The sequence below is a fragment of the Hakea prostrata genome, chromosome 6, assembly GCF_041222555.1.
Source record: "Hakea prostrata isolate BN-2017 chromosome 6, UWA_Hpros_2, whole genome shotgun sequence".
Taxonomy (NCBI): domain Eukaryota; kingdom Viridiplantae; phylum Streptophyta; class Magnoliopsida; order Proteales; family Proteaceae; genus Hakea; species Hakea prostrata.
The window spans coordinates 5,565,722-5,582,441 of NC_142605.1; the positions used below are offsets into that span (position 1 = coordinate 5,565,722).

Sequence of the window (16,720 nt, forward strand, 5' to 3'; positions counted from 1 at the left end):
ATGACCCATTTAATGCTTTAAACTGCTACATTACCTGAGGAGCTTCTTCAATCCTACAACCCATCCAACCCAACATATATTATAAATAGAAACATCTAACAAATCGAGCTTGGTCCTTCTGACATCTCAATTGTGCTCCATGACAATCTGATCAACTACATGAGTGGAACATAAGAAATAAAATGTACCTTTAACAATACATGATGAAAAGAAAAATGTTTTTACCTCTTTGTTGCATACAAAAATACATAACAAGAAAGTAAAATAACCCACTCACATAAGAACAAGAATCCATGATACAACATTGTGATTCGGTCCAACAGAAATTGAGTGTGCACGTGTTCACTAGGGGCGTGCCATGCAACATCCAAATTCTTTTTGTTGATGCTGTCATATGAGGCTGAAGCTTTAGAACCCTCCTCCATTGTTTGAGTCTTACACATATTATCTAGCCAAATAAAAGAATTTGGATGGTTACTAGTTTATTGCCATTGGGGTAGCTGATTTAAAGGGACATTATTTCCCAGAATTATCAGCTTTAGAGTTTCTTGATTTGTTGGAAAAAACAATTGATTGGTGACCCAGCCAGCTAGGTTGTGATCTTGCTGTGGTAAAATGATCAGTTTTGATACTATATTAGATATTTGGGATTCATTTTTTTTTTTTTTTGGTGATAATTATTCAACCAGATTTTTTAATTTGGGCGGGATACAATAGTTACTTTTAAATTGCGGAAGAGTCCTTGTATAGTGTTTTTTTTTTCTTTCAGTTATTTGAAGTACGTTTCTTTCTGGGGACGTATATAAAGGATGAAATAATGACTGAGTTTAGCTTTGTATGTAAGTCCACCCTCTTCTTTGCGTGAAATTTCTTCCCCTCTTCTGCAATTCTTTTTTTATTTTTTATTTGGTTTCCCCTATTCTCCCTTTTGTATTCTTCTTCAGTGTCTTGTCCACCAGTAGTAAGAAATAAACTAGTAACCAGGTCTAATGTTGAAGCTGAGTATAAAGCCATGTCTTATCCTGTAACTGCATTAGTATCATTGAAGCCACTTCTTCAGTAGCTCATTTTTCCACAGCATGCCCATTGATGTTTATCATGGTAATCATTCAGCCGTCTATATTGCTAATAGTCTTGACTTTCGTGGACTAACTGAACATATTGAAATAGATTGTTAACCTGTGAGAGGTGCCATGATGTGGAAGTTGATTTCCACCCCATTTGCCATTTCTGCTAGTTATTTTGGGAACTTGTTCACCAAAGCTTTATTTCAAAATGTATTTCTTCAAGATTTCTTCAAAATTCCGAGATGGGCAAAGGAGATATTTATGCTCCTGCTTGAGGATTGTTAAGTCATAGTACTTGAAGGAGTGTTTTTTTGTAAAGGTTCCCATGATTCATGGGTATGTGAGTAATAACACTTATGTTAAGGATATTCTTGCATAGTTGTAGTGAGCTAACACTATTGTGATTATTATATAGAAAAAGCTGTTGATTAGGATAACACAACTCCCTAATTGACTGGTTTCCATTTTCTTCCCTATTTTTTCCTCTTCTCTTGATCAATGCAGCACTGACTAGTGCCTTCCTGATTGTGATGCTATGTACCGATGAAGTGTTCAACATGGTTGCTTCTTAGATCAAGAAAACCAAGAACTGGCTGATTTGCAGAACCTGCAGCTGATGCATCAGCCTTGGGTTTTGAACAGCTTTTGCTAATAACCTAGGAACCCATCACATAGATGGTTTAATGGTCTATGGTTAGGGCATGTAATTGTTTCTTATAGAGTTGTTATTGTTTCTTGAAATATCATTTTCTCTGTAATGCTTTGTACAAATTACATATTGTGTTTAATGTGATTAAGTTTAATTTATTAGGATGATAATTTGTTATTTTAATCTTCAGGTAATTGGTCCTAAATGGTAACCATGAACCGTTATGCAATTTGGGATAACTTTGCAGGTGCAAAGGCCTGAGATAGAACCTATTATCTACCGAGATCTTTTCTTGTTTCGTACTCTTGCTTCCTTCTTGAATGGAATCAGCCTGCAGAAATTGGGGTGCAATGCAGAGCTCATAGTTGATGAATTTGGTGAGAAGCTTCTAGAGGAACTGGATTATACATTGGTAACTTTCTAGAAACACTGCCAATATTTTTCGTTATGGTCCAAAGTTTATTATGCTTATGAGTTCTTGGAAGCTAAATATGTAGTAGGTGTATATAATAAAAACAGCCTCTTAGGTCTTGGCTCTATAACATTGTTAATGTAGGTGAGTATTAATTTCAAGTAAAGTGGGTATCGTGGTAGTTATTTTTGTTGTTTTAGTTCTTTCTTTTCAATTTCTAATACCTTTTGATACTGCTCTATTAGGAGGCTAGAAATATTGAGGATTTTCTGGAGAACTTCAAGAATGATCCTACTGTCAAGATTCCTCGGGTTTATAAAAAGCTTTCAGGTCGACGTGTTTTAGTCATGGAATGGATTGATGGTATTCGGTGCACTAATCCTCAGGTTAGGATGTCAAAATTAATGGTGAAATGTATCGGTTTGGTACACTGTTGCCCTAAATTCGACCTCATGGAGTATCCACCTATATATATTGAAAGTTTGTTTTCTCTCTTTGGGATTATCTGATAATCCTTCCTTCTCCTTTATTTTCTTAAATCAAATGGCATGCACTGCAGGCTATAAAAGAAGCAGGCATTGATGTAGATGGATTTTTGACTGTTGGAGTTAGTGCTGCCTTGCGACAATTACTAGAATTTGGATTTTTTCATGGAGATCCACATCCTGGAAATATCTTTGCCATGCGTGATGGCCGAATTGCATATGTGGACTTTGGAAATGTAGCCATACTTAGCCAGGTAATGGCTAAATTGAGATATTCTTTTTAAAGGTCCACTGACCTCAAAATATTTACAACAATGTTGTCATAGATTGGACACAGGAGTATCTGTACTAAACTATATTTAGCCTTATCTCAACTAAGCTACATGGATCCTTTTTCCAATCGGCTCTAATGGAAACACGTTACTAGTCCTTACCCATGCATGTCTTTCCTTATTGCTTCTAGAGTTGTTTTAGGTGTACCCTGGTTCATTTAGCTCCTCCAATTAGGATCAAATCATCCCTCAGTACCGGAATATTTGAAGGCCTCCATTGCACATGGCCGTTTCTCAGTCAACCTTCCTACGACTTATCATGTGTTCGAGCTAGCGTTTACTCAGCTCTAAACTGTTCATTCATTATTTTATTTTCTAGTGTTGCCATATATCCAGTATAGCTCTAAACTGTTCATTCATTATTTTATTTTCTCTTGTGTTGCCATCTATCATTACTGGTTGTCCAACTGGTGAAATTTTTACTTTTGAGTTTTGAAGTAATAGATCACTGACACAATACTCAGTTTGCACCCCTCTACTTCATCTTCATTATTTTATTCCTTTGGGGGAAGCAAAATTCTTTTTCTGTCATTTATTCATGATTGAACCTAAGCTCATAAAACTTTTAACTTTGTGGTATATTCCTTACATCTTATTTAACCGCATCACTTTTATTCCTATTGTTGCTGAATCTAGTCATCTACACACCATATACTCACTCTTTAACTTTTTTTCTATTTATCTTAAAACCTTTTGATTCCAAGGTTAATCTCTTTAGTGTATGTGTCCAACTTTCCATTCACACCTACTTGGTTTCATCCAAGAAAAAATCATACACTGGAAGGATCTGTCCAATGTAGAATTTCTGACTTACTATATAAGGCCCAAGGTACAATGTTGTCCACTCATGACCTCCAGTAGTGTCAGGTGAATTGCAGGCTCAACATATTCAACAAATATTAATTGAGGGATTGAGGGTAAAAGTGTTTAATGTTGGGATTTAATTTATGTATTTATCAGATATATCAGAATTAAAAATTAAATTCTATCCACATTTCCTAAGTTGGTTCATGATTTGAGGATTAGCTCAACGAGCTTAAACACTAACGAACAACATTCATAAAGTGCAAATTCCATAAACAACAACAACAACAATGACAATAAGCCTTTTCCCAGCTAGATGGGGTCGACTACATGGATTCTTGCCCTTCAATCAGTTCTGTTTGAGGCCATGCTAGATACAAGGCCTAGGCTATGCATATCCTTTCTCAAAACTGCAAATTCCATATCCATATAAATTAGAAAATCCAGATTGAATGAGATTTAGCCAAAAAAATGTATTAACAAGTAAATAAAATCTTCTGCCCATATACAACCTACAGATAGAAAGAAATTGCCCAATGAAACTGCATGTATGGTAAAACTTCTAATCATTTAATGTTTTCACAAACTGATGGTGCTAGTGTTTTCTTTCCAAAGTCAACCTTCACCCATGGCTCTCGTGTTTTTGTTTACTTATTATTGGCACATTACTATTTCAACAGAGAGCCAAAAAAGAAAAAAAAAAGGAACCCCTTAGGTTCCAATGATCTCATACTTGTTGGAATTATTACTGAATAGCCTTGCCGATGATGCTTGATTTGTGCAATATGAGGCTAAATCTCTGATAAACTTGTGAAAGTTTGGCCTAGAAGAAAATGAGATTAACTGTTCTAAAATTGGTACCTAATAAGACTCACAACCAACTGCTTGGCCTGTTTCTCCCTACCTGCTTTCATACATGGCTCCATGGGATAGTATGCATGTATATTGTATATCCATCTATCTATTTTCCAGTTAGATTCTAGGAAAGGGCATCCCTAGTGCATGAGGGTAATTACTTTATGCAGTGCTGCTTTTGAGATATGGACTGCCCAGATTGGCCAGTTAGGTTCTAGCTGTAAACCATTAATGTGAAAGAAAAATGTTAGGGTCATAGGGTATATAATAAACAATTCCAAAGCTCTGCAAGAGATAAAATATCATGAAAATATAATATTTGTTCGGCTTTCTTTAGATTCTTTTCAATTAATATTATGTTGTGTATTATTTATACTTTTGTCAAATAAGCAATTCCAAGAATCTGCAACAGAAAAATGTCAAAAGCATTTATTTGGAGGCTCCTTAATTTTTTTTTTCTGTGTGTGTGTGTGTGTGTGTGTGCAGTGAGATCATTGTTGGCACTTTTATATTTTAATTAACATTGCCTCATGCAGTCTTTAAATCAGTATTGCAAGTGATTTGCAAAGAGGCTGTTTAACATCTAACTTTTCTGTTACTCCTTTTTCAGCAAAATAAACAGATTTTGATTGATGCTATTGTCCATGCTGTAAATGAGGACTATGTTGAGATGGCAAATGATTTCACCAGGCTGGGCTTTCTTGCTAGTGGGACTGATGTTTCACCTATCATTCCAGCTTTAGAAGCAATATGGGAGAATTCATCTGCAAAGGGGTTATCTGATTTTAATTTTAGGAGTGTTACTGGTACACTTCATGTTTTGTGTTCTCATACAAGAATATGATTTTCACTTGCTATGGATTTTCTCTAGTTCAAGTGCTTATGCTGATGTAGCCTCAATTGAGTGATGGTCTATTAACCAAGATCTTGATCAGAATCAACTCAAATGGGGGAAAAGATAGGGTTACTTGAAATTTCTGGTTATGGTATATGGATGAATGTATGATCTCAGAAGAGGTCCTGGGTATACTTTTTATGGGATTTGGATGGTGTAATAACTAATAATAAAGGGGACAATGATGTTGGTGATGGTTTTGTAGTCAAAACAAACTTCATAGGGCAAAATAGCTTAAGGGTGTTTGCCCTTGAAATGGGGTAGTTTTCTTGGGATGTGTAAAGGAGGATTTATCATTTATGCTAATGGGAATATGGGATGGGGATGGAAATTAGAGAGAATGGAGGTAATGATGTTGGGAGGATGATCCTTGAAATCTAATGGGTTGATTCATACAGATCAGGTTCTTGCTTTTAGGACTTTAGGAAATAGCTTGGATCAAGTGGAGGGAGGGAAAGAAAGCTGTTTATCAGATTTCAGGCTGTTTTGATGACTGGTTGGAAAAGCTGCAATCTTTGATCAATTTTTTTAGGGAGTCATTCTGGGTTTAAAGAACTCTAACTAATAAAAAGGTGAGTCCCAGACCTTGGGAGCCCGGGGAGGGGTGTTAGGTTTCATGCCTAGGCTGGGACTCCAGGTCTCCTACAACCACCTTGGTAAACCAGTAGAGCACTGTCCGGCAGCCTCTGTTGATTTTGGAATGCCCCAGACCTTGATGATTTTTCCTGCTTAGGCTAAACCTCCAAGATCACATGCTTGGTAAACCAGTTGAGCACTTCCCAGCAATCTTTTTGAGGAAAAAGGTCCCAGCTGAGCTATCACAAACCTGTTTTCTTGATGTAAACTGAATTCCTTTACTCTTCCGAAGGTGTTTAAATAGATTGCAAAGCAATCCTAATCTAACTAAACTTCTCCTAGGAATATAGGAGATACCAATAAATAACTCTCCTTTCTTTGTATGAAGAGTGTGGGGTCTGCTGATCCTAATATCATCTAATTAAATTCAAAAGCTAATAAAGGCATAAAATGACCCAAGTGCCTTGGAAGTGTCAAGCTATAAGGAGAACTTTGCATTTTGAAACTAGGGTTTGATTGAGGGGTTAGGGATATTGATTGTCTTCGATGAACTAGTGTTTATGGTTTCTTGAGGAAGAAGATCAATTGCTGAAATTTGAAACTAATGGAATGAAGGCCTATTGATGAAGACGGAAGTAGGGATGACTCTAGGGGAGGGGTGTGATCCTATTACTGGAAGAGGAGGGGAATAGGGTAGGGGTTCTAGGGGCTTTGGATAGGGAGGATTACTGTTGTATTGCAAGGATGAAAGGGGGTTGGGGGTAGCTTGCACAAGGGTTTGGAGAGGGAAAAAAGGTAGGAGAGGAGCTGGGGTGTGAACTCTCTTGAATGAAGAGAGGACTGGTTCACTCACAGTTGTTGTAGTTTCTGTCTCCAAGCTGCCCCAGCTAAGAAGAAGAAGAAGAAGAAGAATGAAATAAATTGCAGAAATCTTCAAGCACTCAATCATGGTGTTCCTCCTTGGAACCCACTACTTAAATCTCCTTCAAATCTGTTCGCAAATTTTATTAATTCAGTCTGCCTTGCTTACATTTTGAATGGCTTATTTATAACCTTACATATTCTAATAGGACTCAACAAACAAAGACTAATTAGGAATTCAAATTGAAATAGAATTCCTTCTTAACCTTAAACTCTGCTTAGCAACTAGAAGAGAGACTTGCACAAGTGAACTTCCTACTCAGACAAGGAATCCAATTCGGAATGTAATTCCTTCTTGGATTCCTAATCACATCAAGATTCTAACTACTGACTCATTTGAGTAAACAAAAATAGATTCTAACTCCTATAAGCATGGGGAAACTAACTTGGACCATTCCAGACTTAAGGAGGTGGTAAAATGACCAAAACACCCCACAGGGAAATTGGGAATTCAGGTAGATCTTGGTGCTGCATGATTTATGGTCTATTTTTGGCCCAAAATATGGGGTGCCCTATACTTGCCAATCCTAGTTACATCATTGGGTCTCTTCTGTAGTGCTAACTGCTTTGTTTCTTTTGTGCAAGTAGGGTTTCAGCTCGCAAGGCTTTATCAAATAAGTCTCTGAGATCCTGCACGTCAGTCACACCTAAAGCCATCTGTATATCATACTTCAGACCAAGCTTGAATTGAGTCATGGTCTGTAGTTTGCTCGCCCTGGTCACTGTACTTGAGGTCAAGGAATCAAACTGCTAGATGTAGTCAGCAACAACATGATACCCAGTTCCATAGTGTGGAGATGTTCCTGTAACCTGGTTTTATAATGCTCTGGTAGGTATCTCTCCATTAGTTCCCATTTCATCTGGATCCAAGTCATGAGCTTAATACTCTCATTGTACAACTCTTTCTCCATGGTGTTCCATCAGTCTTTAGCGGCACCTACTAGTTTGGTCTTGGCTAGCTCATCCTTTTGTCCTTTCGTAGGTCATACCAATCAAAGTAGTTATCTTAGGCAGCTCTCCAGTCATAGAACACTTCGGCATCTGGGGATCCATTAAATGTTTTCAATTCAAGTTTTAACTTATGAAGGTGGCTCCCCTTCTATTGTTCTGGTCTCCATTGAAATAGGATCGAATATGGTTCTCTAAGGTAAGGTGTGTCTACAGGTGGCCTCTCCCATGTGGTGGTCTTTCCTATATCTTAAACCATCCTAGATTCACAAGTATGGCCATTCCTACACTTGTCCAATTGGAGCATCACCTATGTCTATGTGGTTCACCGGTCACTCCACGATGGGTTAGAACAATCTGGCAGTGAACCCCTAGGGGGTAGGGGAGGAACGTGCTGTGCTTTTTCTCTATGCGGTTGTTCTATATGGGTTACTCTGTTTGCCAAAACCTGGACTTGGTTGTAAGCCCTTGTAAGTTGTAATTAAGCTAGCATCTCTGTTTGGGTCTTCTATATGTTCTCAAGCTGTTTGACTACTGCTGGTTTGTCCATAGCTCTGATACCACTTGATGTGAAACATGGATCTAGGGTTTAAGAATGGATGCAAGCCTAAATCTAAGGTTCAGCCTTCAGGTTCTTACTCCATGGAATCAGCAATAAATTAGGGTTTAATCACCTTGAATGAGGTCTCCATGCAATACAACAGCTGATTAGGGCTTAGTACACCTCACGACTAGGGTTTCCAAAGGCCTATGAATTGGGGTTGATCGAAAGGAGAGTAGGGGTCAGCCAAAGCTGATTTAGGGTTATAGATGAGAGAGTAAGATATGATTTGACTGAATTTCAATTTCCAGATTTTTTCCCTTCTTTTTGATACATTAAACGGAGTGTAATCAGCTAAGGTGAGAACTAACTCACAGAAACAAGAGGCATTAAGCCTTGCCGTGACTCTGCCTGGAGGATCTCCATAAAAATAACAGGGTGAAAGAATGTCTCCTTTTCATGGCTAGGAACATTCAACCTGGACCTTCCTAGTGAACATGGTTTACAAACCCACAGTCCATCAACCTCAACCACACCTTGATCTCCTCATTAAGCCTGGTTAGAGTTATCAAAATTAGGGTTTCTAGAACTCTGGGGTTTTGAGTTAGCCTAGGGTTAGGGTCGAACATCAAGGAGGGTTTAGGGAAGATGAGTGATTTGAAAGTTATGAATGAAAGTAGGGTTAGGGATCCTAGAGTTTGGATGAAGAAGATGAAGTTAAGTTTTGCTAAGGTTTTAGGAATAAGGGGAAGGCTGAGATGGGGAGTCAAAAGTAGGGGAAAGGGAGGGGGATTCCTAAAGGGGGCAGGTATTGACCCAAGGGTTTTGGAGATCTAGGGGTTATCATACAGGAGAAATTCTTGTTTTTATAATTTGGAAATTCGAGAACTGCTGCAAGGAAGAAGAAGACAAAGAATAAGAAAAAGTGAAGAGAGGGACTGGGAAGGAAGATCTTGTGCTGGGGGAGGAAGGGGATTAGAGAATAGGAATTAGGGAGGGGAAGGAATGCTGCATTGCTGCTGCAGGGTTAGGGAGAGGAGGAGGGTGAAGTGTGATTTTTTTTTGTTTGGGGGGGGGGCTGTAGGTGCAGGTTTTAGGGTTTGGGGATGGGGAAGGCTGCAGATGGGAGGAGAAGAGGGAAAGGGGCAGGGGCAGGGGTTTCTTATATTTACTTGAAGTAGGCAAGGGGAAGATAAAAGCTCCAAAATTCTGCAGAAATTTTCAATCACACAGCAGCCACAAAGGACTCACATTTAGATGAGGACTCTACTATAACTCATCCTAGGATGGTGCAAATTGAAAAATAAAAGTAGATATGGACACCCTGTAAAAAGTGGATTGTGACTAGGGGAGTCCGTTACTAATTGGGAATCCTAACCTAACTTGGACTTTTCAATAACTTATCTTGAACTCAGCCTAGTTCAAAAACAAAAATAGATTTAGGATCCTTCTAAACATACTAGATGCAACAAAAGCCTATGTTGACTCTACTATAGTGGTGCAAAATGGTGCGGGGCTATCACCCTATGTCCTTTTTCGGCCCTGGTTCTTTTCCACATCACCTTACTTTATAATTTTAAAACACCTCTGTAGCTGATATTGTGATCATCAGAAATCAATGATTGTTGTAGACTTGTAGCCCAAGGTCTACATCACGGGGCCTTCATTTGATCCCATTTTGAAGCACTGCTGATTGATATTTTGATTTGCAACACTCAAGTTTCTATTATGGTATTTAGTGGTAGATCTTGCGATCCATCTGTTTTAATTGAGTCAAATTTGCAGTAGTATTTACTTGCTGGCTACCCAGACATGCCTGATCGAATCTGTGCATTCTGTTTTGATTTACACACTGAAATTCTAAGACTCGCAAACGCGACAAAAAACCCAAGGTAGCTCTATTTTAAGTGTGTAAAATGCAATGCTTTATGCCCTAAGATTTCGCACATAAATGTGCTCATCACCCACCAGTGCAACCTTAACATGCAGATTAAACTGTCAGACGTGGCTGAGTTTAGCAGCATTGATTCTATCCAACAAAAGAGACACTCAACCACACTTATATGTTGACTTCTTGTGTTGATTTGGTTATGCTTGTTTTCGCTTAATTCTGGAAATTTTCACTTTGTTGTCAATCCTGATATGGTATGGGTTCTTACATTTAAGTCAGAACCAAAAGACCCATTTTGCAGTCCCATCGAGGAAATGCAGTTTGGTTTGATGTTTGATGACTTGACAGGTTATGCAACATGTTAGTCTTTTGACAATTGGGCTGTTGGATTTGTAGTTATCCCACTCAACCGACATTTTCATTTTACCTAGTAAAGAAAGATTTGATTATCAATACTTAGAGCAAAAAGTAGGATATTTTGGTAGATTCCTTTTTTTTTTTTGGGGGGGTGGGGGAGTCAGTATCTTTTATCACCAATTATTATGTTTAGTTGGCTTGGTTGGACCTACAAAATAGAATTTCCAGCCTCTTTTCAGAAAATTCTCAAGTGGGAATATATGTATCCTTACAAGTAACAACTAGCATAAATCATTCCTATTTATGGATCCCATGCTTCCAATCGATTAGTGGTATAAAATTACTAAATTGAGGATTTGGTGGAAGACTTGAATTGAATTGAAAAAAGTAAAAGGAAATAGTAGATATGTTGCTCGACTTGAGTTCTCGTGGACCACATAATCATTTTTCTCTCTGTAATCGGAGTTATTGGATAAGATGTTCTTTCTTATGTACAACGTAGTATACTTCTGAAGTGTCCTGGATTTAAATTCTTGAATTTTACAATATGGATGGTTCACTTTCTGCAGGGAAATTCAATCAGCTGGTTTACCAGTATCCAATACGAATCCCAGAGAGGTTTTCTCTTGTTATTCGTTCTTTATTGACTCAAGAAGGCATTTGTTTCACATTGAAGCCAGATTTTAAATTTCTTGAGGTGAGGATAGATCTTTACTGCTTTTTTTTTTTTTTTTTTTAACTGGAGATCTTGAAAAATATTGGATTTCATACTTGCAAGTTCTGTAGTATTGAAAAGGACATGTTTCTGATATTTTAACTAGTCCTGCAGAAAATTTATAGAACTCTAGGACAAAATTATATTTTACCGAAAAGTCAATGCCCCACACCCTCCCAACAACAGAAAGGCTGAACATTCTTCCTTTTGTGCCATGATTTGCATCCTTCCCCTCCTTTTAACGTCACGTACATTGAAAGCACTTAAATTAGTGACATTAACAGTGGCACTAACATTATACTCACCTGGTAAGTCTAGCTTGCAGGCATTGTCATTGACATGCTTCCGGACTTGAAAGGGACCGTCATTAACAGATATAGCTTTTTTTTTCACTATCTAAATTCCCTTGTTCCCATAAAGGTAAAGGAGTGATGTAACCTTGGATTACAGGGCCAGTAGCAGGATGTGAACACAGATTACTCCCGCCTGTCGAAGGGTCCACCCAAGCAAGCTGGCTGAACCCTAGTACAGGGGCATTTTGGGTATTTTGAATCCTATTTTTCTGATGGAATTCTAGAAGTTTAAAAGAGTCTCAATGCATTTTAAATTCTTATTTGAGTTGTGTTTGAGTTGGTTTCCTTTAGTTAAGTTGTGGATAAGAAAAGGCTCCTTAAGAAGGGTTCCTATCTTTTAGGAGTTTGCTTTTGATTATAATTTGTCTTTATTAGTGTTTGTGATTTACTTAGGTAAGGATTCTCTCTTTAAAGAGGACTCTTATAGATAAGTCAGTCTTTTATTTGTTATTTAGGTGATAGGTAAGTTAGTCTCCAAGTCTTGGTTGAGTCTCACAGTTTGAGTCAAGTTCTTTTTCTTGTAAAGGCTATAAATAGGCCTTATTGCTCATTGTAATTCTCAAGTCTGATTATGTGAATAAGAAATTGAGTTTGGAGGACGGTGATTCCTGTTTGAGGGGGCCATGGCAGATTTTTAGAAAGCATTCTTCTTCAATAATCAGCAACCTCTCTAGCATTTTTCCTCAGCAAGTTCCAGTAGCCGTTGATAGCAACTACAGCTTGAATCAAGTACATACAGCAGTCCACCCCCTTCCCTCACCTCCCTCTTGTTCTAGAACACCCGCAAGCTTCTCCTCAACTCCCCCATATACTTCCTTTTTATTTTCCAAAATCTTTCTGGAATTTTTGGACCTTTTCTTAAACCTAAAATTCAAGGTCAGATTTTTGACAATCTAACCGTTAGATCTGTCCCAAACTTTAGGAATATCATCCCCATAACCTTAGTGACCCTCCTTCCTAATTTCAACCCAATCGGACCAAGCGCTAACCCTAACCAGGATTCCTAAGCCAAGTAAAAAACCTAGTCTGAACCAATGCCTTAAAAGGATTAATTCTGAAATTGTAAAACAACAAAATTAGAGTTACTTCTAGCCTAACCGAATCCTTGAATCATTCCATACTCAACCCTAGAAGCCTTGAAACATACAAACCTAACTTGTAAAATAAAACATAATACTTTTCATTAGTTCCAGCCCTAGACCTAACCTATCCTAACCCTAAAACCCTGTTTTTCAAACCCTTTGTGTTAAAGATCAGATCTGGACTTTGTGTTACCGCAAGGTTCAAGTGGCTAGAACCACCCTAACGCCATAGAATAATCATTCTCTTTACCGGAAGATTCTGGGCAGCCCTTCATTTTAGGGAAAATTCCTCAAAACCCTAACCCTAAAACTGGGTTTACTTCATAGGATCTTTTCTAAGAATGCATCTGGCACCCTGGGGTTGATTATCTTTCTGTTTGGGGTGAAATCTCAAAGGACAGCAGGAATTTTAGGCTTATAATACTACTGTCAACGTCTGAAATTAGAGACAGCAGCTAATCTGTCAGATGTCCTCTCAATAGGTCACTTAGGGTTAGGGTCCCTGCTGTCCAAATCAGAATCTTAATGAACAATACAACTGTACTTAAAACACTCCGAAAGCCCTGCTGCTGGGTAGGTTGAGTTCCAAACCTTGGGTATTGGAAGGGAAGGTTTAGGGTTATGTTTAGGATAAGATTTAGGTCAGAATGTAAGAGAAAATATTTGGTTTCCTAACCTGTAATTGCAAAATTTTATGGGTTGGCATTTTGCGATTTTCTAGGTTTTAAGAATTCTAAGGTTTCTAGGGTTAGGGTAGTGATTGAAGGTAGGGTAAGGGGTGGGGATGCTAGTCCTAAAAGGGTCTAGTCTTTGAATTAAGGTTTGAGGAGTTATTAGGTCTTTAATGAAATTAGGGTTAGGGTTTCTATGAAGAAGATGAGGTCCATGACAATTCTGCGACTTAAAGGTCTGGTTAGGGTTTTAGAGATAAGAGAAGAGAGGAGAGAGGTGTGATCCTAGGGGTAGGGTGTGAGGGGAAGGGCTGGTTGAGTTGCTCCTGGTTTGGATGAAACTTCAAAGCTGCCACAGGCAAGTAGAAGATGATGATGATGATGAAATGCAGAATTTGATCAAGCACTCTCAAACCCTCAAACCCAGGTAGCGGGTTAGCTTCCCATGACTCGAAGTCTCTGATTTCTTATCAATTCGATTACATTGAGGTAGGGGCTTTATACAGCCCTACACTCGAGAGAAACAGACCAAGACTCACTCTATGAAACTTAATTGGACTCAAACTAGGGAATCCACTTTGGATTGGGATTCCTTTTACAACTCAACAACTTAATAAACAAACTAGAAAGCAGCCTTCTAGTAACCTTCTGGTCAACAAAGTAATTGAAAAAAATAAGTAACCAACTTCCCGAAGGAATCCTACTTGAAAATTGGTATTCCAATTGGGACTCCTCTCAATCAAAGACTCTTAAGTACTAATTCAATTGAAAACCAAAAAATAGATATAGGATCCTAAAAATATTGTGAAATTTATTGGATCCAATTGGTGTTTAGAGTTGGGAAAGTGACCAAATTGCACTTATGAGGATTTGGCCAGCTCCTTGGTGCACTTGGGGCAAGTTTTTGGTCCAAGTTTTGATGGGCCCTAGTTTTCTGGGCTTGGTCACACCAGGAGTGAAATCCAATAGGTGGGTTAAGGGATTAAATCCATATACAATTTCAAAGGGTGAGAATTTAGTAGCAGAATGAACAGTAACATGTGGTAGGCACTCTTCCCATGTTTTGATATTTTTTTTAGTGATAAGCCCTCAATAAAATGAACAAAGTCCTATTTTCTACTTCAGTTTAACCATCTGTTTGTAGGTGACATGTAGTGGAAACTAATAGCTTAGTCCCCAATTTACACCACAAAGTTTTCCAAAGGTAACTCAAGAACTTAGCATCTCTATCTGGGACAATTGTCCTAGGCATACGGTGTTATCTTTTAATCTCCCTAAAAAAATAAATTAGCATCATGTGAGGCATCATCTGTTTTATGACATGGAATAAAATGTGTCATTTTTGAAGATGTATCCACAACCTCAAAACTTGAACTGCTACCATGGTTTCTCCTAGGCAAACCTAAAACAAAGTCTATAAAATATCAACATGGGGTTCACTAGGGATGGGTAGTGAGATGCATAGTCCATGGGGTGGCACTCAGGATTTTGCTTGTTTACAGGTTACACATCTTCCACAAATTCCTTAAACATCTGTTTTCCTGTTTGGCCAATAAAAGTGTTCCTACAAAATGGCCAGTGTCTTAGCAACTCCAAAATGTCCCAGTAGACCTCCACCACGGGATTCCCTTGCCATAAAGTCTCGTAACAAGCAATTAGACAGACATAATTTATTTTCTCAAAAATAGAAAACCCTCATCCCTAAAGAATCTCCAGATTCTCCAGGTGACTTTCTTCTCACAATTCTTATACTTTTCAAAAAAATCTTGGTTGAAAGGATACAATTCTATAACGTGTTCAAAACCAAGTAATTTTGCATCAAGAGTGGAGATTAAGACATACCTTCAAGAGAGTGCATCAACTACCACATTATTCTTACCTTGTTTATATCTGATAACTAGGGGAATGTTTTAATGGATTCCACCCATTGGGTATGTCTCCTACTTAGCTTGTCATCACACCCTTAGTCTTTCACTTAGCTAACTGCACCGGCACTTAGCACCCTGCTAGTCCTAAGTCAGTCTTCAACACCACTAAAAGAGTGAGGAGAGACTTGGAAGAGAGTTTGAGAGATGAAGCTTTCTATTACTTGGGAACTCACTTACAAGCTTTGTACTTAATTACTTTATGCCTCTACATAATGAGATCAATCCTATTTACAGGCACTCTACTTTACAATGAATGGTTTGGATCTGTAAAAGTGTCCTCCATCCAACGGTGGAGAACATTCTAGTTCTTAGATATTTCTAGGAAAGTTTTCTTGAAGCTAGATATTTTACTAAGGCTAGATCCAAGGTTATTAAAGCGGCAAAGCGACCAAAGCGATTGGGGATCCGTCTTGGCGTTTAGGCGACTAAGCGGCGCTTAGGCGGCAATAAAGCGACAAAAGCGGTTTAGTCAATATTTTTAATATAACTACTTTTTAATACAAATATTTTTTATAATAAACTAAAGTCCTAAACAAACATTCAACAATCACATTCATAAAAATAAAAATAAAAAAACATTCAAGAAACACAATTATGAAAAATTATCCAAAAAAAGATTAAAAACATAATATCATCTCATCAAGCATCATAAGATTCATAACAATAATTATGTAGTATGTACTATATTAGTAATCAATGTAAAAAATGAATATGAAAGTAGTAATTTTACATTCTTACTTACCTCTATGATAGTGTAATGCCAAATAAGTGTCTTGTAGTCTTGTGCATACATCAGTAATCAGAATTGATGTATCCATTTTTCCCTTTTTTTAACCAAACAGTGCCGACATGATAAATTAATAGATCTCATTATTCCGATTTCCAAGTCATTGTTTATTTAATGATTCATTGATTATCAATGTTGAATATGGCTCATGCTTCACATTCTGTTGCTGACAAGCACTTTAGGCCTCGAAGTTCATTTGCAAATTGGGCCTCGATTCTGAAATGGCTCACATATTTAAATTTATATACGGCATTGTAGAATAAATTTTGATTTAAAAAAAAATAATAATAATATGCACAAATTACAAAATGTAAAAAAAACGGTTACTTTAGCATCTAGGCGGCAATATGGCGCAAAAGGTGGCAAAACAGTAGTGCCCAAGCAAAAAAGCGGCAAGAAATCAGCTCGTTAGATAAGCGGCAACAATTTAAGCGGTTCAAAAACCGCTTTG

The 16,720-nt window shown here is 37.8% G+C and overlaps 1 protein-coding gene across 2 annotated transcripts in view; it reads left to right on the plus strand.

Moving 5' to 3' along the window:
- ACDO1 (Protein kinase superfamily protein) overlaps positions 1 to 16,720 on the plus strand; it is a 111,546-nt gene that overhangs the window by 39,511 nt on the left and 55,315 nt on the right. For both annotated transcript variants that reach the window (XM_089158472.1, XM_089158474.1), the window contains exons 6-10: positions 1,964 to 2,128; positions 2,374 to 2,514; positions 2,688 to 2,867; positions 5,215 to 5,410; positions 11,303 to 11,430. In XM_089158472.1, the coding sequence (XP_089014598.1) occupies positions 1,964 to 2,128; positions 2,374 to 2,514; positions 2,688 to 2,867; positions 5,215 to 5,410; positions 11,303 to 11,430 (810 nt within the window). The remainder of the gene's footprint in view (positions 1 to 1,963; positions 2,129 to 2,373; positions 2,515 to 2,687; positions 2,868 to 5,214; positions 5,411 to 11,302; positions 11,431 to 16,720) is intronic.